Source organism: Pan paniscus, chromosome 7 (genome assembly GCF_029289425.2).
Source record: "Pan paniscus chromosome 7, NHGRI_mPanPan1-v2.0_pri, whole genome shotgun sequence".
Lineage (NCBI taxonomy): Eukaryota > Metazoa > Chordata > Mammalia > Primates > Hominidae > Pan > Pan paniscus.
The window spans coordinates 148,346,424-148,370,848 of NC_073256.2; the positions used below are offsets into that span (position 1 = coordinate 148,346,424).

Here is a 24,425-nt window from a genome sequence, read left to right on the forward strand (position 1 = left end):
TTGACTCTGTTTGACTATTCAATTCAATTCCCTTCAATAAACAGTAATCATGCTGACATGTGACAGGCTCTGAGTGTGCTGCTGGGAGTTAAATATGTCACCATCCTGAAGAACACACAGTCTGTGGGGAATGCAGGAGCAAGAAACTCCCAACCACAAAACAAGGTCCATTGTAGAAGCAAGAACCTTGAACTCTGGGGACACTAAGAGTGACACGGGGGATGGGGAAAGGGTACCAGTTGGTGTCAGTCCCTAAATTAGTTAAACCACAAGCATATATTTCAAATAAGTGTCACAGTGATTCAGTGAGGCAGGCTGGATTATTCCAATGTAATAGATAAGAAAGCTGAAGCACATAAAGTTACATTCTTTGCTCAATTTTATACAGCTAATGAGATGCAAAGCTGGTGTTCCAAACCAGGCCCGTCTAACTCTATTGTCTATGTAGCCATTAAGTTGTCTATAAATACAGTTAACAGTCTCTCAGAAATTCTTCTGCTGAAAGAATTCTAACATTGAAAGATCAGAAGTCACAGATAGATTGGGGTGTTGTTAGCTATTGGACAATTCCCAGTGACACTGCCCGCAATTCTGAAAATTTCTTTTATACTATAGTAACTTCAAAATCCCTTAAAATGCATGCTATAATTTGTGATGGGGGCAGGATATTTTATAAAAGCTACTAAAATATTACTTCAGTATGCTAAAAAAACCACCACCTATCTTTTGGAAAACTGCAAATGGTGGTGTGGAAAAGACCTTTACATTGTAAGTTTCCTCACCACCCCTCCAAGAACATTCTGTCTACTCCAAGGGGATAGCAGTAGTGATTGATCCAGGTTTTGTGGGTCCTGAGACTTAAATAACTTGGGGGTGGGGTAAGAGAATACTCTTTAAGAAAAACTGTGAAAATCATAACTGCAAACTTGCTAGGGCCCCTCTGAAGGCCTTAGAAGGGGCTTGCGAGTGAAGGCCTTTGAAGCTTAACCATCATTGGCTTCATGATAAGGGCACTTGTGATAAAGCAAACTGTATTTCATTATTGTAAGTGTTGGAAGATGCTAACACCTTGGAGAACTACCTAACCCATGACTGCATGTGGACAGATAAAGCAAATTATTGCCTATTTCAAGTATTAATATGCGACAGTTTCCATAGATACCTGATTATCCCTATGCCATAATACATGCTTCAGAGGTTATTTGAACACCATCCTCTACATAGCGAATTCTTAGTTTCTAATTCAATTTTTATAATTCTGAAGTCATTTCTTATTCATTGATATATATTTTATGCACTCATCTACTGAAATTTAAAAAATATTGAATTTATATTTTATCTTGATGTGGAACTGAGCTTTTCACATTTATTCAAGAAGATCATATTTTAATATCAATTGGAGGAGCTAATTTGGAAGTTGAAAGATAATTAAAATTCAAATAAGAAGCCCTTTGCTTGCAGCATTCTCAGGAGATTATATATCCTCCTCAAATACGATATTTAAAAAATTTTAAAAATAATTTACATTTGTAGTGTGTTTACAGTTAAAAATTACCTTTACATGGAGCTCATTTTATATCAAAACAACCTTGGTAGGAATTATTAAAATGGTTTTACAAGTGAGGAGACTGAAGCTCAGAGATTACCTTGCTCAAGGCCAACCTGTCCCATCACGCAGGACACCAACCCCGTATTCTGCTTCTGCTGCATCTCAGCTATCAAGAAAACATGACCATCCAGGCCAGTGCTCCGAAACAGAAATTGATCAGAGGCTGGAAGTCTCCACCCCTTTACTACTATATTTCCTCACATTGCCTGGAGAAACTGCCCGGGTCGCGTGTGAGTGCATGGTGTTTGCAACCTCCTCCTCAGAGCCTTTAATAAGTGGAATTGTCACTTTTCACACCGGCATTTAACTGTGAGCTTGTGTCAATTTTCTGCTCATGAGAAGAACAATGATCAATCCAAACTTTCTTACTTATACTCGAAAAACAGAAAATATCAGAATCAACAGAGCTTACTTGGACAATACTTGTAATACTCATTTATTCAGTGGGTCTCTTGTTTTTTGAATCATCCATAAGGTGTAATCCAAACTTCTTTGCTTTTTTCCTCTTTTCATACTCCAAACATCTCTATTGGTTTCTCCCTTTACTTATTTAAAATCAATTCAGTCTCTGGTAGTCTGAGGATTTTGCTTTCTGTGGAATGTGTATATTTCACAATTAAAGAAAAATGCCTAAAGGAGAGAAGCAATAAATATGGACTACACCACTGCCAGTGAGAGCTCTTATTGGGCACCTACTATGTTTCAAGATTTGCACATGAATTATGTGATTTAATCCTTATAACAATTAATGAGATAGGGATATTTATTACCACTATTCCACAGATGTGTAAATTGAGGCACAGAGAGGTTAGGTACTTGTCCTAGGACACACAGTAAGTAAGTGGCAGCACCCAGATGTGCACACAGGCATCTGGATTCATTAGTGAATTCTCCTTTTCAGGCTCTGTGTTGCAGAATCTGATTTAGAGTTCATCCTTTTCTTGGGTGCAGTGGATCACATGGGGCTGACTCTCGAGTCATAATCTTTTCCATGATTCCATCTAATCTATTGTGAAATATCTTCCACTACTCATTCATGCATCTGACAAACTGTTCTTCAGCAAATGTGTAGTAAGGAATGAGTTAGTGGCAGGCCCTGTGCTCTGCACTGGGGAGAGCAGTGGAGAAGCTTCACTCTGCCTTCACCATGCTTGCAGTCTGCTTGGCTGAGAAACTGAAAATGACTATAATGAAATATTAATTACATTACCATAGAAGTCAGCACAAGGCATCATATGTCTCTTGCATATTCCAAAGAGATTCTGGAATAATTGTGTGAAAACTAAAATGCTTTGAGCTGTTGGGGAATCAGAGGTTGTAAAGATGAAATATTTACATCCCTGTAATTAATATACAAAAGACATGGCTCCCATAAATCTAAATTGCAAATTCAGTTGGACAGTGAGAATGAAGAAAGAAGAGTTAATGGATTATAGAGTTCAACAAGAACATTCTCTGTTGGATATGAAAATTCATCAAAAACTAGCCTCTAATTTACTAAAGAAAGAAGAAAAATGGTTCTTCAATATCTGTTGATAATAATCACATATTTGGGGAAAGAGAAATGCTCATTGGAAATGCTCCTTAAGTTAATTATTACTTTACTCATTTGATACAGTGTTAGTGAATGTTTAAATACCAGGATGGATATTATGGGGGAAAATCACAATTCCTCCATGGATCAAGGAACTTGTAATCTAGCAGAGGAGATATGAAGACATGACATATGTAACTCTAAGACTAAGTTGGAAACTGCCAAGCTTACCAAACTCTAGTTTGTTACAAAAAAATTCTATTTAAAAATCTCCTCTTGTTTTTAATTCCAGCACCTAACTCAGGACTTGGTCCACAGTATGTATTCTATAATGCAGTAACCTAATTAGATTTTGATAAGATGTATTTGACTATCACCAAAGCTCTGAAGAGAACTCTTGAGTGGAAGGCTCTAAGAAAAAAGTCAATTAGTATAGAATTTTGATTGGATTTTAATGCCTTTGCTGAGTCCTGAATAATGAAGTGATCAAACAAGCGTACTAGATGGCCCCTGGACCAAGCTGTGCCTGAAGCCTGCTTAGAAATAGAACTTAGGTCTAATGCTGGTTGGGGCAGAAGACAGTCTACCATGGAATAAGTAATGTTCTGTGATTATTAGCAGTTTTCTCATACTTGGTGGGTAGGAAAGGAGAAAGCTGGAGCCTTTAGAATACTTTGGAAGAGCTACAAGACCATAAAATCCCATGTGAGAAGGGCAAAGGGAGCTCCCTGGAGAACACACTATCCTCAGTCTAGTCAGGACATATCACTGTGGGTGGGAGCCTTCATTGGAAGCTGGCACCTTCATGGGCTACTGGGTCTTTTCCTCTGGGTAGCTTTAGTGTGTGTTGAACTATATCTTTTCCCTATATTAAGACAACTCATCTGATTTCCCCAAATCACTACGTGTATTCCTGTTGATCACATTACAGTCCTGTTGTGACAATTGTACACCTGCCCCTGGATATTCAGTAACATGAGGCAATATGTTCTTCTTATTGCGAGAACCAATATGAGTTGAGTTTCCTGTCATTTGAGGCTAAAAGAGCGTGCCCATGTGGAAGGGAGGGCTAGGGCCCTCCCAATGGAGAGAGGGGTAGATTGTGAAGAGCATCCCATGTTGAAGGACATCGTAGCATAATAATTGGTTATATGGGCTCTGGAGAAGACTGTTTAGGTCTGAGTACCAGGTGTGCAACTTACTAGCTGTTATTTAGCCTCTCTGTTTTTCAAATTCCTCATCTATAAAATGGAGGTAAAAAATTCACCCACTTCATAGGATTTATCTGAGGATTGAATGAAGTAATCTATGTGAAGTACAGAACCTCACACATAGTAAATGCTATATCAGAGCCAGTCACTGTTACTTCCATCCAGGCAATGTTTAAGGAGGGGAGAGAGGTAAGAAATGGGTCTGACTTCATTCTAACAGCAATAGGAAGTTGTATTAGTATCCTAAGCTGGCATAAAAAATTACCACACAATTTGGTGGTTTAAAACAATAGAAATGTATTCTCCTACAGTTTTGGAGGTCAGAAGTCTGAAAGGAAGGTATTGTCAGGGCTGGATTTTTTTCTGGGGCCCTGATGGAGAAACTGTCCCATGTCACTCTCCTGGCTTCTGGTGGCTGCCAGCAGTCCTTGCAGATGCCTCGCTCCAACCTCTGCCTCTGTCTTCATGTGGTGCTCTTTTGTGTGTTTCCTGCTCCTGCCTCTGGGATTCTCTGTGTTCTCTTCTTATAAGGATACCAGTGATATTGAATTAAGGCCCACCCTAATCAAGTGTGATTGCATCTTGAATAAATCTGTAAAGATCCTATTTCCAAGTAAGATCACATTCTGAGGTTCGGGGGAACATGCATTTTAGGGGGACACTATTCAACCCAGTACAGAAGTCATAGAGATGACCTAACTAGATTTAGATTTTAGAAGGATCACTCTGGCTGCAGCCTGGAGAATGAATTGCAGGGAACCAAAGGGTTGTTACAGTGATGCAGGAGAGAAATGGAGAAGGAAGTAGGGTTAGAAACATTGGAAAAAAATGTGAAAGATGGATGAGAAAGAGAATTAACTGCTCATAATTATTACTGCATGTCAGGGAAAATGGAGAGGACGGGTAGTGTGAGCTTGAAGAGTTGGTGGACAAGTGGTGCTCTTTGTTCCCTAACATAGGAAATACTGCAAGGGCAAATGTTTTGGGAAGGAAAGATCAATACTTGTTGAGCAAATGAAGGATGAAATAATGTTTTTGCCCTATGCCAGATTTCTTTTTGCTTTGATGGCATAGTTCTCAGCCTCTGTCTCAACTTTCTAGATTCCAATGGCCGATCAAGAGTAGTGTCAAGGTTTTTAAAAGATCAACTTGGAATTTTGGACTTTTCATAAATAATTTACAGAATAGCACTGCATCACAGTGGCCTCCCTACGCCACTTAAGTGATTCACTAGCCTATCTACTGTGAAAGGCTGTCAACAGTATACACTAAACACTCATAGCTAGCTGGTTCTTTCAAGTCTACCCACCACGTCTGCTAGCTGTGTCCTATCTTTCTTTACCAAGAGGCAGTAATGTTTGTTTCCAAATCTGTTTATGATAAGCAAGCTTTTGTTTCTATGAAAAATGAGTTGAATACTATACTATACTCAAAACTTTCATTCCAAAAACATTGCTTTCAAATGAGGTGTGGGCAAGACATTTGCAAAAGATTAGAAGGAAAAAAATTCTAGGATGGTTTTACACCAAGATAGCTGAGATAGTGCCGTTAAATTATTTTACCTCTTTTATAGCCAATCTATTTTGGGTGTGACTCATGCAAAATAGTAAATGTAGAATTCTGGTCAACTGACCCATACTCAAGTCCCACTAAAATAAGCTATTTTAGGCATGGGTTATTTAAAAAATACTTATTTTATTTTTCTCCTGCTCTATTTTACTGCCACTCTTGAAAAGTGCCTTCAACTGTATCAAGGCAACAGAGCATGTCTTCCTTCGGCATTTTATAGTTAGGCTATATTAGGTTTCCAATTTCAATTTCTTTAGTCAAAATTATCTGCACAGACTTTCAAGATAAAAAGCCCCCACAGAGTTCTTCGGTGGCTCCTGCAGCTCCTCCAGGCTGGATCAAAGGTGTTGAGGTCCCTGATGGTGATTGATTTCTGCTTTCTGGATGGCCTCAGTATGCAAATTATAATTGCACATGAGCATAGGGTCATGAACTGTCTTTGAATCAAGGGTAGCATTAAAAATTTGTATTGCTTGTGGATGCCAAATTTGAATAAGAACACAAATAACAAGAAGAAAAACTGTTGTTACTAGAATCAGAATACCTTCTACTTTGAAACTTAGGATATGGCCTGGGTGATCCAACAGTTCAAGGATCAGCCATGACCCTCAGCTCTCATCTGTTGAGGCCCCACTATGTCAGCCAATGGGTCAGATGCTTTCTATATATTGCTTGATTTTCTTACAACCAGCTTGAGATCTAGGGATTATTATCTTCGACAGATGCTGAATCTAAGGTTGGTGTACACACAGTCACCCAGATATAGGCTTAGAGCTAGGAATCAAATACAGGTTTGTTTTTCTTCAAAGCCTTCACTTCTTCCATCATGCCAGAAAATGCAAATAATGTGCTAGGAAGATTGCAAAGAACCAGGCAGCCAGATGGAACGCAAGAGCTGGTGTCCCACCCACATTGGGTAAACACAGTTCTTTGAATGAAGTCAATTGTTACAGGGAGATCAGAGGCCATTAACACTGGTACTGTGCTTGCCACTCAAAACCTTCCTGGCAATTGAAGGGAAGCATGGTGCTAACCCTGATATAAAACAGAATGTGAAAAACTCATGTTAACAAAAATGTCTTAGTGCCAAAAAGAAAGAAATAACTTACAACAGGAAACATTAGAGGATGCTTCATAAGGGGGGCGGGGCATCTGAGCATCAGATTGGGGCGTTGGTGAGATTTTCACAGAAATAGCCCTAACATTTGTAGAGTTCTTTACAGTTGAAATAACACTTTTTCAGGCATTATGTTATTTGTCTCTCAAAACACTCCTGTGGGTTAGGGAAGGAATTATCATTTCTAATTGAGAGATGAGGAAACTCACATACAAAATGGTTTGACAACTTGCTCAGAGTCACACTAGCAAGTTAGAAATAGAAATGGGACAAGCATCTAGGTCAATACTGTCCAATAGAAATACAATGTGAACCACATATATAATTTAAAAATTCCCAATTTAAAAATTCCATAAAAAATTAGCCAGAAACAGTTGAAATTCATTGTAATTGTATATTCTAGTTAACCAAATATATTCCAAATATCATTTCAATGTATAATCAACATTCAATTAGTTTGTAAAAAGTCATTAATGAGATATTTTGCGTTTCTTCTTTTTTGGATTGTCTTTAACATCTGGTGTGTATTTTACATGCACAGCATGTCTCATTTTAAAACAGGCACGTTGCAGATGCTAAGTATACACAGAGGGCTAGTACCATACTGGACAGAGTAGAGATTTTCTGACTTCTAGCCCAGTGTCTTTCTGCTCTGCTGAACTGCCTCACAAATATATACAGAGTGGCAATGGAACATCTCATCCTAATGGAGCAATAGTGGCATGTCATTTAGTTTCCTGGCAGGACATAGCTGGTACCTCAAAAGGGATAATGAAAGAGAGTTATTGAAAAATTAAGGTACTCAACAATGGATAGTAAAGCACCCCAAGGTTAGGAAAGGCAGGCAGCTACAAACACCCCTGGAATCTGGCAAATCCTTTACTCTAAGCGAGGGCTGCCTAATAGGAACTGTGGCTTTTGGTAGATAAATGCAGCCACTGTAAATCTACAATCCAGCAGGGTAGGATATGGGAAGATAAATGTATGGATGTCTCTGTCCTCCCACACTCTAGTTCACATCCAGTGCCTCCCATTGGCCGAACCCAACAAGAAGCCAGAGGGTAATGAGTCTGCTGATGAGATCCATAAAGGCCACACTCCAGGGGCAGAGAGAATGGCAGAGAAGCAGAGAGGGAGGGAGACAGATAGGGAACGACCAGCAAGAAATCCAAGGCATAGACATGCGGGGCATCTTTGCTGGGCTGTGTGAAGTGTTGGAGTACAAAGTGGGAGGTAGCAAGTGACATGATTGGAATGTCACGCTGGGGACAGGTGGTGAATGGGCTGTGATGCAGGATAAATGAAATTGGGTGGGTTCTGTGGGCAGTAGCAATCCTGGGGCTTTCTCACATTTAGTCTGAGGTCTTATATAATCCAAATTAGGCACTAAGAAGATGATCCTGACAGGTGTAATACTCTGTGCTGGGGTTTTGAGATGTGAGTTAGTCATACACCTCCCTTCTCAAATGAACCAACTGAGAAATAGATATGGAAGACAGACAGGAATCGACCAAATCAAATCATTCAATCAAAGCAGCCACTTTATTATTGGCAAATGAATGGGAGACTTGGCTGCAAAGGAAGCAGACATGAGCTTCCTATTTTTTCTTTCTGCTCTATAGCCACAGTTCCTTAGCCAGAGGCAGAGTAGCTGGCTACTGTGGGCTCACTGCATCAGTGGAATCCCTGCAGGGAGGACAGCAGCCTGAATGTCTGGGCTTCCTATCAGGGGTAGGGGACAGCAGCCTGCATAGGTGGCCTCTCTGTGGGGAGGAGAGGAGCCTGCATGGGCAGGCTCCCTGTGAAGAGGACAAGAGCTTGCATGGGTGGGCTCCCTGTGTGGGACAGAGACTGCATGAGTGGGCTCTCTGTGGGGAGGACAGGAGCCTGCATGAGTGGGCTCCCTGTGGGGAGGAGAGGAGACTGCATGAGTGGGCTCCCTGTGGGGAGGAGAGGAGACTGCATGAGTGGGCTCCCTGTGGGGTAGACTGCCTGTGGGGAGGAATCACATTCTTACCCCACAGAAAGGTCTGGAGAATGTATATACAATGACTTCTAACATACGAATACTGCTCTCTGGAAAAGAGAAACCAATGGATTCCTGCCTCACCATCTCAACATCAGCTAGAGAAGGACAAGAATAGGTGAAAGAAAGCAGTGGCTTTGGCTTCATGCCCTGCAGAGCTCAGTAAATTTGTTTAGTTTTTTTTTTTAATTTCATAGATCATAAGGAAAGTGGAGAAAAGGGAAATAGATTTATTTTTCAAGAAGAATGTTAAGGTGAGTGACTACAGGTGGCTAGATTAGTATACACTGGTTAGTAACTGGTTAACACCAATTAGAAAGCTATTTTGTGAGAGGACTTAAACCAGGCAGTGCTAGTAAAGGAAATATAGAAAAAAATGTGTGCATATATGGTGAAGATAGCACCCACAGGGATAGGGACCATGGTTGATGTGAAAGGATCAGGTACAAGCGTGTATCACAGAGAAAGGGGAGTACTTTTTGGGGGAATGGGAGGATCATGAACAGGCCGAGCTGGTGATATATGTGGGACATGCTGATGAGGCTATCGAGCTGGTGCTGGTGGTGGGCATCTGGATCTCAGAAAAGAATGTAATGTTAGAGATGCTGATGTGGGAACAATCCGGAAGTGAAGGTTGAAGCCATGATACAGCACCGAAAGAGAACCAAGACATGAACAAAAAAGAAGGGGTCAAGGAGAGGCCCTTGAAGGATGCCTACCTTTAAGTGTTTGGAGGAGGAAGAGGGATATGTGAAGGAAACAGGAATCTGAAAGACTGGAAAGAAAATCAAGTTCCCCCTAGTAAAATTAAGAGAGGAGAGTGCTTCAAGGAAAGGGGGTTGGGGGTGACTCAGCAATGCCAAGTGCTGCGAAAATCAAGGATACGAGGAGGCAAAAATAAGGCAAGGGTATAGCAGAATATATAAAGAGATTAATTCCATACAGAAATGTATGAATGAAACTCTCATGGAGGTGACATTTGAGCTGAGTTTTGAAGGATTGATAAGGTGCAGGGATGAAAGGAAAGTTACACCAGGTAGGGAAAAAGGTGTAAACAAAGGCACAAGTGTAGAGGGTAAGAAGAATGTGTAAGAAACAGTGAATATTTCAGTATAAACTAAAGAATAATGAATATGAAAGATGTTGGTAACAGATAAGGCTGAACACGATGGGTGGTCAGTGGGTGGCTTTGAATGTAAGGAATGAAGAATAACAGAAAACGACTTGGAAGTAAGAGGTTTTTGGAGTATAATGAGAAGACCCATCTAGTTGGAGCAGAAAGAATAAAGTTTCTAAGGTTCTACCACTTTTAGGTCAACCTTGATTCTCTGAATGAATTAACAATGACAAAGCTCTACTGTACTCATCAATATTATTTTTAACTTTAAAAAGTCCCCAAGATGTTAAAAGGTACCAAAATGAATCAAACTAATCAACTCAGAACTCAGTAGGAAACCCAGCTTTCTCAATCTACTGTCCGAACCACCAGTTTACACCAGTATTGTCTAACAAAGATATTTAAGTTTAACAGAATTGCTTTAATACAGCTAAAACATCTGCTGCATTTAAAAATAATCTTCCTGCTGCCGCAACATATGGTATCATCAGAAACTTTATTCCAGTGCCCCCAGAGCTTCTGAGACACCTCGAAATGCCATGATTACCATAAGGAGGTTTATACAATTCTCCAAGCTGCAAGAAAAACAATTAATTCATTTTAATATTTAAAATAAATATGGGCCATTTGCATCATTTGGGAGAAGCAGCAGGATTATGAAAACTATAATAATTAGAATCTAACTCCCTAAAGAAAGATGCTTCAAGATGTAGCTTCCAGATGGAAAATTCCCCTAACAAGTCAGCTTAAGATGTATGCTTAGCCTGTCCCAGTCTCTCCTGAATTGGGTAAAAGTGCTCTTCCCACTTAGTTTTTTAATGGAGGGCACAATGGGCACAGGTATCTTTATTTTTACGCAAAGGAGTTATTTTAATATTCATATAGGTAGAAGTGAAGCTAGGAGCCAAAGTTTGAATTCAATATAACTAGTTAAATAAATATTACTCAGAAGATCCTACATTTCAGCCACTATGCTAGATAAAAACCAGAGAATCCATTGAATTATGTAGAGTAGCTGCCTTTAACTAGTCTTTAGAGGTTGGGGAGAGAGAGAGAAGCACAGATTAGTATATGTAATAAAGTGGGATGCATTCTTTAATAGACTTAACTATCATGACATGCAGCGAGTACAAGAAAACCATTTCAACTCTACCTGGGAGACAAAAGCAAGCCTCCTGGAGAAAGGAATGCTGAGGCAGAAGAGTAGAGACACATTAGGAGGGAGGTGGATTTCCCAGAACTATTAATACATGGCACAGGCTGGTGAAATAGCAGTTTGGGGAAAGAGACATGCAATGATTGAGATCCAGTGTGGCATGCTGTTAACACAGATCTGTCAAAGAATTTCTTCACTTTGGTGTACACAGCACTTCGAATAATGCCTGGTGCATAGTTAACACTCAGGAAATATATATCTGTTATTGAATGGAAAGCAGTAATATTCCACTTAAGAGGTTCACAATTTGCTGCAGGATATCAGAGAAAACCTAGTGTCCAGCATTGCTGTCCTTTAATAGGTCATACGTATCTTGTCATCGGTATCTTTGCTAATTTCTTTCTTCCCTCTCTTCTAATAATTAAAGTCATTCTCATCCTCCAGGTCCAATTCAGAGTAAAGACAGTCTTATTTGGCTCTCTCTCTACAGCATGAATGGGTGAATAGATAGATAAATAAATGAATGAATGATCGTGGGAATTCTCATAAATCCTTCCGACAAACTACTTTCTCTCTTCCTTTAAGATTTTTGCGTGTGTTTTTTGCTCTTTATGGTGTACCCTTTACTGCTTCTCCACTGAGCTGAATCCTATTCACATGTCAGCTCAGGTAAAATTTTTTTTCGATAGCCTTCTGCAAGCCTCCAGGTTAGGTTTGACCCATACACTATTGCCATACATGTCTGTGTAGTCATTCAGCTTCTTCTACACCTGGTAAACTCTTTAAGGCCAGGATCTGATTGCTAGTCAGCATTATATTCCCAATGCTCAGCAGAGCTCCTGACACATAATAAACCCTCCATAAAGAAATTAATTCATGGTTGAACAAATTAAATGATTAATTTTTTTTGTATCCTACCATGAGATAAAAATCATGTGTGCTTGAAAAATCCCACAAAACCCAGTCATTTCTGTTGAATATAACCTATTTGATTCTTAATTTATAATTGCAAAATATTACTATCAATCTCATTTAGGATCATTATCCAAGGAAAAGGTATCTGCTGTCACTTAGATTCTTACAGCATCTCCTTCACAGGGTATAGAATTTTTAACAATTATGGCATCATAATTTGTTCTGATAAGAGGAAAATGGGAATTCATTTGTCAATGACACATGATATGTTAAAAGATATGGATGGGACCTAACGATGATTCTGGTTGCTATGCACTTAAGGAGAGCCATCATCCTGATTTACCTCCATATAAATAACCCTAAGTTATTACAACTGAGCCAAGTCAATCCGTAATAAATTCTCACATGAGTCCTCTTGGGACTGAACTATGTTGACTGATTCATATAAATCATTACACACAATAATGCTAATAGAAACTCTTCACTGACTTGCAAGGGCATCTCACACAAAGTAATTCTAACCATTAAGGAGACTTTTCAGGAAGGATGTTATTATTCCCATGCCATTGATGGGCAAACTAAGACTCAGAGCTTGCTCAAGCTCACTAAAATAGTAAGTAAGTAAAAATTACTAATCCAGGGCAATCTCATTTGAAAGCCTATGTTTTTTCTGCCAGACTACACTGTCCATCTATTACTGAGGAAGTTCTCAAGGATAATGGAAACCTGAAGCAGAGATCAAATGCCAGTGGAAAGTAACTTTAGCACTGATGATGTGGAGTCAGCTATCTCAGACAATACCCTTGGGTAAATAAAGGGTGGTCAACATGCCACAAACTTCTTATCATAGTTGTGAACACAGGACTAAAAGAAGCCTACACAGTATTTTACTTAATCCTAGGAACAAAGAACCTTCCACAAAAGATAGTCTTTTCTTGTATTTTATCCAAGAAATCAATGAAACTGACTCATATGTTTGTATTGCTTTCTACATAGTATCTCATTTGAGGCAAATGTAATGCAGAAGAGAAAGATATTGGCCCATGTATGAAAAAGGAACCTATGGTGGAAAGTTAAGTAGCTTAGGTGGCCCAACTAGGAAGTAATAAGAGCCATGACCCAAACTCTAGTGGTCTTTTCACTAAATTCTAGTTGTCACTTTCTCTTACCTCTGTATATTATTATTTTCTTCCTCCTTCTGCAAACTTAAAAAAAATAAAGATTAGAGAGAATGGTGGATGATTCCTCCACAATTTTAGGTTATTAGATCACAGTGATTCCAAGACATCCAGCTTGAAGGATGAGAAAAGAAGCAAAAAGTCTTATGGAGATGGTAAGGCAATATTTTTTAGTGTCTCCAATATATCATAAACACTAAATAAGAGGCATCCCATACAACTCACCCACAATTTCAGCTCTTGTTGTGACAAAGCATTAAGAACAGTTGAATAAATTATTAATATGGCAGCATTCTCTGAATTGGCACAGATCCCATGGAAAGAGTGACATGCCAGTCTGGCAACTGATATGTTTTGCACAGGAACATAATACAATAGTCCTGGGAGATACTCATGTTTATTGTACAGGTGTTTTCTTTCTTAAAATTATTTTTCTTAATTATTCCAAGGGCTATTCAGAGAAACTACTATGAGGTTCCAGAATTATTTTAGGCGATAACATAGAAATTCCTTATTCTGAATTTTGTAAAGTCAAAGTAAGATCTGAAAATGCAGTAGTTTCCTCTGCCCTGGGTGACAGCAGATGGCAGTGGGAGTTCAGTCCTGTCAGGTGGGCCCTACCTGTCCTTCTCATCCATTAGAGTCACATGGACCTGGCTTCACTCACTTCAAAGATCCCTGACTTCCTGGTGATTTGATGCAAATTAATCATGAAGAAAATGTTGAGTCTTTCTCTGCTACTTTCTTTTTGATTTTTGCAAACTATTATTGCCTAAAGTCTTAAATAAGAAATGTGCTGTATTATAAATAATAAGATATAACTTTAAGAAAAAGGGCTTAGTTAAAAAAAGGTCTAGTATTGTAGAGATAATATATCTACAAGCATAAAATTTCCAAGAGCATATATACTTGGGATGCTACAAGTTGATGCTAAAATCAGTTTTCAACACATACTTGATATTCGTCTTGGAAAATTGTGTTCAGAACAAAGGTATTCATGGACTTAAAATATATAAATAGCTTTAATAGGGACAAATCTTCATTCTTTGAAAGTAAATTTAATTTTGGAGAAATATATTATTTGAGACCAAAGCTACTTTTAAGTTCTTATAACATCCACCCAATCAGGATGTCCAAAAAATTATTTTATCTTAACCTCTCCAAATTGGAACACATTATTGCCCCCTGCAATCCAACTTCTTTTCCTACTGTATCCCTTATTTTGATGTTGGCATCATGTCCACAGGACTTTTTTGTGTACATCTCTTCTAAAAATTGGGTTGTGGTTTTAGAGACTAGACATGTGTAAGATTCTTCCATGCGCTTACTCTAATTTGAATTGGTAAACAGAAAAAAAATGTATCTGAAATAACACATTTACAGTTTAAAAGAAAGAGGGTCAAAGATAGGCATGCTGATGATTTTGAGGAATCATGACCTTGTTCACAAACACAGATGTCAGTGAAAGGTGTCAGAAAATAAATTTGTGACTGTAACCTCTTTATTTCTTATGGGGAAAGATGAATTGAGCGTGGAGAATAAGACCAACCCATTTTGACCTGTAAGTCTAACACAACTATTTCAGACTCTGGAATCCTGTGACATAAACTTTAAGAGAACACTTTTAAGTCATGACATGTTTGGGAGTAAAACAGTAGCTCCATATAATTTAGAGACTGGCTAGGTGATAATTAAAACACACAGCCTTGTCAGTTGGTACCTGTCTTTGGTTCTCTGTCTCCAGGCGCAGCCTGGCCTCCACACACCTCCGAGTCTCCAGGAAAGCTTGGCGCTGGGCCCGGTCTGACAGGTAACTGATGAAGATTCCAGCTGTGTTCATACACATGAATAACACTGCCTGGGCCACAACCTAAAACAAACACAGTCTGGTCAGGTGCTTAAAACAAAAGCTATTTACAAGCAACAATAAAATACACAAATAAATATGAATTTCCAAGGTAAATCCTAATGTAGTAATCCATATGTTTAATCACATGTTTGTAGAGCTATGCCCTTCATTCAGATCTTGAGGCAAATGTCATCCCTTTGGAGAGGGCTTCTTTCACCACTTTCTCCAATTTAAGGCTTCTTTCTCCCCAGGTTTAGACTGGAGTCTTCATGGGAAACCTGCTGTGAAAAAGAGGGAATCTGGTTGGCTTCTTCACTCCACCTTTATCTGTCTCCCCTTCACCAGCAAAAGCTTCTGGCTTTTAAGGGGCTGGAGAATCTGGTGGCAATAAAAAGAAGAGACTAATAAGAAACAGGAAAGGAATCCATTGAATACCTTTGCCTTCGAATACATTGACTACTATATTTAGACTCTGGTGTTCTCGGGTCTTCTTGGATAGAATCCAAGTCTTGTTTCTAACTCAAGAAAAGAAACACGTTTTTCTATTGCTTTTCATCTCCGCTTCCATTATTCTATTTCTAGGCATCAAAATATGCTTCCTGGACTCTTAAATTGGGCTTCCTACTTTTTCATTTGCCCCCTTTCTAACTACTGTTCAGTCAAGAAAAGTAGACAGATTCTTAAAAAGGGGTCAACACATGGAAGAATTTCATACACAAAGTATGAATTTCTTTATTTTCATGGCTTTAGCCTGAGAACAGGTCACAGCTCATGCAGTGTGTGGTAGCTATAACTCCAATAGAAAATGCAGGTGGCTTAAAGAAGCAAAGAACAGAGTTCCAGACCACTGTAGCTTCCAGAAGGTGGGAGGAGAATTCCAAAAAGAAAAGAACCCGGTGAAAGAAAACCTAAAATTGTTTTATAACCTCTTATCTGAACCACATATGCATAGGGAAGACAGTAAGCAATTGAGTTAAGGATAAAATAACTGAACTGATATTTGAACTGCAGTCCAAAAGACAGACTTTCTTTTGATTTCAATCAAGTTAATTACCTGCTAAAGTGAAACAGAACAAAACAAAAATCACTATTTCCAGGGGAATGTAAGATAATTCAGTCTTAACCATAGAGCATTCACAATGCCCAGAACATAGCACAGAATTATGTGACATAAAAATAAACATTAAAATGTGACTCAATCTCAAGAGAAAAGATAGTCAACAGACATCTATTCTAATCTGACCCAGATGTTGGAATCAGCAGGTCGAGATTGTAATAGTTCTTACAACTTTGCTCAGTGACATTCTAGCAGTGAATGAAATTCACTGAAAGTAAATATTTTAGCAGTGAATGAAATTCACTGAAAGTAAATATTTTAGCAGTGAATGAAAAGATAAGAAATAAGAAAAGAAATAGAAACCTCAAAAAAAGAAAATTTCAGAACTGAAAAAGAAAATATCTGAACCAACTGGATATTAACAGCAGAACATAGATGATGGAAGAATCAGTAAATTTGGAAATACACCAATGGAATATAACCATTTTGAAAAAATTATTATAAATAATTATTTAATAATATATATTAATAAATAAAAATATATTTTATATACTTTTTTGATATGGAGTCTCACTCCATCACCCAGGCTGGAGTGCAGTAGTGTGATACTGGTTCACTGCAACTTCTGCCTCTAGGGTTCAAGTGATTCTCCTGCCTCAGCCTCCTGAGTAGCTGGGATTACAGGTGTGTACTACCATGCCCAGCTAATTTTTGTATTTTTAGTAGAGAGGGGGTTTCACCATGTTGGCCAGGCTGGTAGGTCTCAAACTCCTGACCTCAAGTGATCTATCCACCTTGACCTCTGAAGGTGCTGGGATTACATACATGAGCAACTGTGCCTGGCACATATGTATATATATTTGAGATAGGGTCTCACTCTGTCACCCAGACAGGAGTGCAGTAGCATGATCTTGGCTCACCGCAACCTCTGCCTCCCAGATTCAAGCAATTCTCCTGCCTCAGCCTCCCGAGTAGCTGGGATTACAGGTGTGCACCACCGCATGTGGCTAATTTTTGTATTTTTAGTAGAGATGAGATTTTCCTATGTTGGCCAGGCTGGTCTTGACATCCTGACCTCAGGTGATCTGCCTGCCTGGGCCTTCCAAAGTGCTGGGGTTACATGTGTGAGCCACCACGGTCAGCCAAAAAAAATTTTTTTAATGATTTATGAAAAGGTTTTAGTAGTTCGTGTGACAACACTGAAGGGCCTAACATACATATAATTGGATTCTCAGAAGGAAAGGAAGGAGAGAATGGGGCTAAACTAATTTGTTTAAAGATATAATGCAATTCTTATAAATTTTATAAAGATATATATTTACAGGTTCAATAATCTTAGCAAACCCTACATAGGATAACTGTGAACAAAACTATTCCTGGGCACATCATAATCAAAATGCTAAAAAAACAAAATCTTGAAAACAGTCAGATAAAAATGTTACATATAGGAGACATATTCTTCAGTTATGATAAAGATTTCCACATTAGATAAAAAGAAATATTATATGTCCTATTTGTAAAATATAGTCCTAAAATATATTGATATAAAAATTTGGAAGTGAAAACAAAATAAAGCTGGCTTTGTTGTATAAATGCCAGACTACAGATAATTTTTTGAAAAGTGCATTACTAGAGATAAGTAGGGTCACTATACAATAATAAAGGGTTTAATACATCAGAAATACATAAAAATTCTGAACATGGACACATTTAATAGCATAGCCTCAAAGTATACACTGCAAAATAAGATAAAAGTCTATGTAATTATTTATAAATCTATAGTCATAGTGGTCTCTTTTAACACAATTTTCAGCAGTTTATATACCAAACAGATTAAAAAGTCAGCAAAGATAGAGATAATTTGGAAAGCTCATATGATTAACAACCTTGAAATGAAACATTGATATGGTTTGGCTGTGTACCTACCAAAATCTCATCTTGAATTGTAGCTACCATAATTCTGAGGTGTAGTGGGAGGGATCCAGTGGGATAAAATTAAATCATGGCGATGGTTTCCCCCATACTGTTCTCATGGTAGTGAATAAGTCTTAAGGTATCTGATGGTTTTATAAGAGATTTCTTCTTTCACTTGGCTTTCATTCTGTCTTGCCTGCCACCATGTAAGACATGCCTTTCTCCTTCTGCCATGATTGTGAGGCCTCCCCAGCCACGTGGAACTGTGAGTCCATTAATCCTCTTTTTCTTTATACATTATCCAGTCTCAGGTATGTCTTTATCAACCCCATGAAAACGGACTAATACAAACATGCTATTCAATAATTAGATAGTAGAAATTCTTTTAAGGCACATATTGAAAATTTGTAAAATATCATCTTAGGATAGGACTTGAAGTTAGCCTCAGCGAATTCTGAAAACCAGGTTTCATCTCCTGTTACAGTGTTTCAAAGAAATGCTTCAGGATCTTGATCCTACTTGTTTAAAATGTCCACTGAAAGCTCTGCTCTTGTCTGCAGCTGATTTGGGCACATGGATTTTGATACCCATCAAGTAGAGTTCGATCAACTTTCATTGTTCAGCCAGAATTGTGTAAGCTGAACTCATTAAGATGTCAATGATATTGGCTATTGTTTCTGCCATTAATAGTTGGTCCTCTTCAATTAGGACATGGACACAATTAACTTTTTCTTCACAGATTGATGTGGATTGTCTGCCCTGTGGGCTTTACATCTTCAACATCATCTCATCCTTTCTTAAAATGAGTGATCCATTTGTAAACTGTCGATTTCTCTGGGGCATTCTTTCTATGAACTTTTGTAAAGCACCAGTGATTTCACCATTCTTCCACCAAAGCTTCCCCATCAATTTGACGTTTGTCCTTACTTCAATTTTAGCAGAATTCGTGTTGCTCTGATAGGGTTTCTTTTGTAACTGATATCTTATCCTTTTTAGTATCTCAAGTTGAATCCTATTTAGACACATTGCCACATTTGTATAAGTTTTTTTTGGTGCAAAAAGTTTTGAAATCCATATTATCTTACCATAAACCCATCATTTAAATCCAGTTAAATAAACAACTGTGAGTAATCACTGATCCTGTGGAGTCAAGTGGGCATGAACATTTTGAAAAATCTCTCGTATTGCTTAGTTTGACTTCAGTTGTTTTTAAATTTTATATCATTGGAATCACATTTTTTACTAAACATTACTTTCTTTATTCATTTTGATGCATACATTGAGAGTTCCTTTATTTTTACTGCTAAATAGTACTTAATACACCACAAAATATTTATCTGTTCCACTACTCGTGGACATTCTGATTATTTCCACTCCCATTCTCTCGTGGAAAATGCTGCTCTGAACGTTGTGGGCATGTTCCTGGGGCACATGTGCAAAGGTGACTCTGGGGTGTGGAGTGGGAATACTCAGTGCTAACCTGGTGGATACAGAATGGTCTCCCATTATGATTTTAATATCAATTTCCCAGATTACTAACATTTCACACTGGCTAGGTTGTGGGGAAAATAGTCACTCTTATACCTAGTTGGTGAAATGTGTGAATTTGGCAATATCTGTAAAAATTGACAATATTTCTACTCATGAGTTCAGTAACCCTAATTCTGCAGACTTATTTCATAAATATGACCATCCATGTGCAAAGAGCAAAGGATATAATAAGATCCTTTACAATAGTAAATAATTAGAAATAACTTAAATGACCCTAAACAGAGGATTGGTCATATTATAAATCCATCCAGTTGAAAAGTGGGTGTGGGAGAAGGAAAGAACTAACATGTACTATCATTTTTAAATGCGCAGACACACTCAATAAGTTATTGGGTAATGCCGGGGACAGAAACTGAAGTCTGGGTTTTTAAACTCTACCTTTTTGTTTTTTGTATATGTGCATGTAGTGTACCTATTATAATATAATATATGGTTAAAATAGTAAAATGAAGACTTCCCATCATGACAGTGAGGATCGTTTGATCCTCTTCAAGACCATTTTGTACTTTTCCTCACTTACTCATTTTGCTCTAACCAATCTGATTTCTGTTACTTTCCATTCCTTCGTTAGATTTTTACCATTTCTGGGACATTCAAATGTCGTCTCCTCTTCTTCGAACACTACTCTCCATACTTCTTGCCTTGCTGATTCCTCTTATCCTTCTGTTCTTGGCTTTATTATAGTTTTCTCAGATAGACACTCCCTGATCACTATATCAAAGTAGGATTTCCCTGCTATACTTTATTCCTGCACCCTGTGAATTTATCACAAATTGTAATTATATATTATTTGCTTGCTTGGTTACTTGATGCCTATCTGCCACACTGGATTGTGAGTTCTAATAATACAGAGATGATGTTTGTTTTAGCCATTAATGGACAACTAGCATCCAGCACAGTAAATAAATGCTCAGCATAGTGTCAATTAATTGCTCAGCACTTAATAAGTTCTAGATATTTGATAAATAAATACATGAATGGGTGAATAGCTTTCCTATGTACCAGTAATTATCATTTATAAAATATGCCAGAACAATGATCTTACAATAGCATTGGTAAGATAAAACACCAAAACTATTCTTAAGCAATACTAACAAATGCATGAGAGCTAGAAAAGAAAAAAAGTACATGACTTCACAAAAGATAAAGAAGAGAGGTATTTCTGTTAAAAATGCTATTATTAACTATGTTAATAGTTATAATATGTAACTATATATAGGCATGACCTAAGATGATTTACAGCTTTAATATTATTACAATCAAAATCCCATATGGAATTTTTATTCGGGACTTGAAAGATGATTTAAAAGTATATCTGAAAGAACACATGAGTTAGACTATCAAATAAATTTTTAACAAAAGAGATTAGAGGGGGGTCTTGACCAACCAGAAGGTAACATGTAGTATAATGCTATGATAATTAAAACTGTCACAGCAGAGAAAAACCCAACTGCAAAACTAATGGAATAAAGTAGACTATGCTGTATAGAAACAGACAATAAAAATTGTAACAAGTTTGTACATGATACATGTAGCTCAAAGATTAACGGTTTAAAGGGAAAGAAAATTTTCCCAAAAAAGATAATTGGTCAACTACAGGGGAAAAAATGGACTGATAGTCACCTCATATTATATGCAAAAATAAATGCCAATGGATTAGAGCTAAATGTGGAAAATGAAACTATAAAAAGGGGGAAAAATAAAGGGGAATACTGCTCTAATCTAAGCAGAAAAATGTGAGCAAAGTCTCAAATTAAAGGAAACTGGTTCTTATTAACAAAACCAATCTGATACCTTGCTGATATGAAGGAACTTTACTGTAATATTTATGAGAAGAAAATTGGCAACATGTTGCAAAATTTGACTCATTTCTTTTGACCCACTGACCCAACCTCTAGAAATCTGTCTTTAGGAGATCATCAGACAGAACATTAGAAACTTCTGTTAGGGAATATTCATTGTAGCTTTATTCATGAAAAATTTATAAATGGAAACTGCATATTTTTAACAGTAAGAGAAATGGCTGAATAAATTGTGGTCTGTGTAAATAAAAAGAATGTAAAATTGCATTTAAAATACTTAATGACATTAGCAAATCTCTGATGAATTAAGTAAAATGTAATATTTTAAACTGCACTTAACATACAAATCTATAAATTCAATGTGATTCTAATGCTTAAAATATGAAGAAATATATATAATATACATATATACATATATAAATAAAAATAAGTACATAAGTCTGCACGCACTTGTGTAAATATGTGTGTATCTGTGTGTGTACTGAAATAGGAAGAATAAGTTATTCAAACAAACTCAGTTGTGGAGATCTAACAAGGCAGTATAAACCCTAAGGTGTCAAGACATACACTTAGACAGGTGACCCTAGCATTTGGGGCTTCTTCCTTCCTGGGGGCATTTGCAGATTCCAAAAGAGATGACTGAGAGTCTGAGAAGCAGAGCAGGATGTTCAAAGCTTATGCAGCCAGTAGAACAAATCCTGAGGTCTGGAACCAATGGGAAGAAAACAATGCAGAAAAGACCATCCAGATAGAGTCTCCTGATCTTGGCCAGTAACTGTCCTCACAAATAACTTTAAAAATAAGTGTTTGGGTTTTAGTATCTAGTAATTATCTAAAAATGCCTGAACTGCTCAATTATTACTATTATTAATTTTTACTAAATGTTTTGATGGAAATACCACTCCATTGTGGCAGTAGCAGATTGGTAGTTCCATGAAGGGTTAAATGCGTATGGTGATGACCATCTCAGATTGGTTGTGCTTTGTAATCCCTCCAACCTACGGCTCTACCTGGATCCCTCAGTTCCCATCCTATCTGTAAGCCACCTCTGACCCAGAGTTGATGTGCTAGGTGTGAGATACTTGAGAAATATTTATTAATCATTTTTTCCTGCCCTTATGCATTTGTAAACTACATTTGAAAAGCCTTCCTAACCCCTCACTTCTATTAATTAATCCATTTGAAATTATTTATGGAACGAATTCTATGTGTCAGGCAGTTTTATAAACTGGCAGTGTACAAAGCAGGTAATGTCCTGCTGTCATTCTAGTGGTGGGAGATGGGCAATAAACAAGTAAACCAAGGAATATTTAACACATGGTGGTGGTGGTAGTATGAGAGTGTGATAAATGCCATAAATAATAATACAGCAGCATAAGTAGGATGGAAAGTGATGGCACAGGAATAAGACTGCTAATTTAAAGGGAGTTCAGAGAAGGCCTCTCTGATAAGAAGACATTTGAGCAACGACCTGAAAGAAGTGAGGGAGTCATCCTCATTTGGGAAGAGCATTCCAGGCACAGAAAAGTTCCAAGGTTCTGAGGCAGGAGAAGCAAGAACCCACTTCAGCCCAGCATGCGACCCACTGTGGCTGGAGCAGAGAGCCTTGTGGGAGCCTGGGGAAGAGCTTTCAGAAGCAGACTCTGAAAGGTCTCAAAGGGCCAGACCATGGAGGGTCTTGAAGCTTTTCTCTCCATGAGATGGGAAGGCCCTGCAAAGTTCTTAGCACTTGGAAACATGACCTACCATCTGTGTTTCAAGAGTCACCTGGGCGACTGTGAAGAAAACAGACAGTAGTGCAGCAAGGACAGTCAGGGAGACAAGTTAGAGGCTGCTTCCAAGTGTCTCCTTGAAAAGAGATTTTGACTTGGACCACAGTGGTAATTACGCAGGTGATGAGATAGGGCCACACCCTGAATGTATTCCAAGGGAAGAGACAACAGGATTTGCTGGTGGATTTTTTGTGGACTACATAGAAAAGAGAAGAGACAAAGATGATTCTCAGCAAGTTTTAGTTAAAAAAAATGCAGATCCTTTGGCCATACTGAGACCCACTGAATACAAATATCCAGGGATGTGATCTTGGAGAACTTTATTTTTAGGAAGGTCCCAAGTCGATCTGCTGCAGTGGGTCCATAGACTGGCATGAAGAAATCTCTGAGTCATGTCAATGACCTGATGATCACGTATAACACTGAACTTTGATATCCTTTTTATATGTCCATCAACCTTACTCAATCTGAACTCCCCCAGGGCAGAGCTTGTGTCCACTGTCTCTTATCTCCTAGCACAGGGCCTAGCATCCCAGTGCTTCATACACTTGCTGAATCTAACCGAGTTGACACAATAACATGAGTGAATTCCAATTGCCCACCTCTTTGGTCCAGTTTTGTGATCACTGGAAAGTGGAAAGTTGTCACTCTGAGGTGAGAAGTCCTCTATGAATTCTTCTGGAACAGGAAGAAGATTCCCTCCTCACTTTCCCCTTCTCGTTCCCCCAACCCCAGGAGTGGAAAGGTTCTCCATGAAGCTGGGGTGATAGAGACAGCATGGGCACTGCTCTTTGACGCCAGGGAGTTCAAAGTTGGAAGCACTCACAGAGCCAGCTTCCCCATTGATATAGGATTTGTGTTTTAAGGGCCTAACTCCCCAGAGTGGAGGTGGGAAAGGGGGATATCTCCCTGGGGTGTCCTGAGGGGCCCCTCCTCTCCACTCTGCACTCACTGTGTGTTTTCTGGTACCACAGGAAGTTCCACTATATTTTCTTCATAGCACACTTTGTACAAGGAACATCCCCACAGTCTGCAGCCCAAGCTGTTG

The 24,425-nt window shown here is 38.3% G+C and overlaps 1 protein-coding gene across 4 annotated transcripts in view; it reads right to left on the bottom strand.

Moving 5' to 3' along the window:
- ADCY8 (adenylate cyclase 8) overlaps positions 1 to 24,425 on the bottom strand; it is a 261,872-nt gene that overhangs the window by 195,549 nt on the left and 41,898 nt on the right. For all 4 annotated transcript variants that reach the window (XM_055116960.2, XM_034966610.3, XM_008955471.4 and 1 more), the window contains exon 2: positions 15,153 to 15,302. In XM_055116960.2, the coding sequence (XP_054972935.1) occupies positions 15,153 to 15,302 (150 nt within the window). The remainder of the gene's footprint in view (positions 1 to 15,152; positions 15,303 to 24,425) is intronic.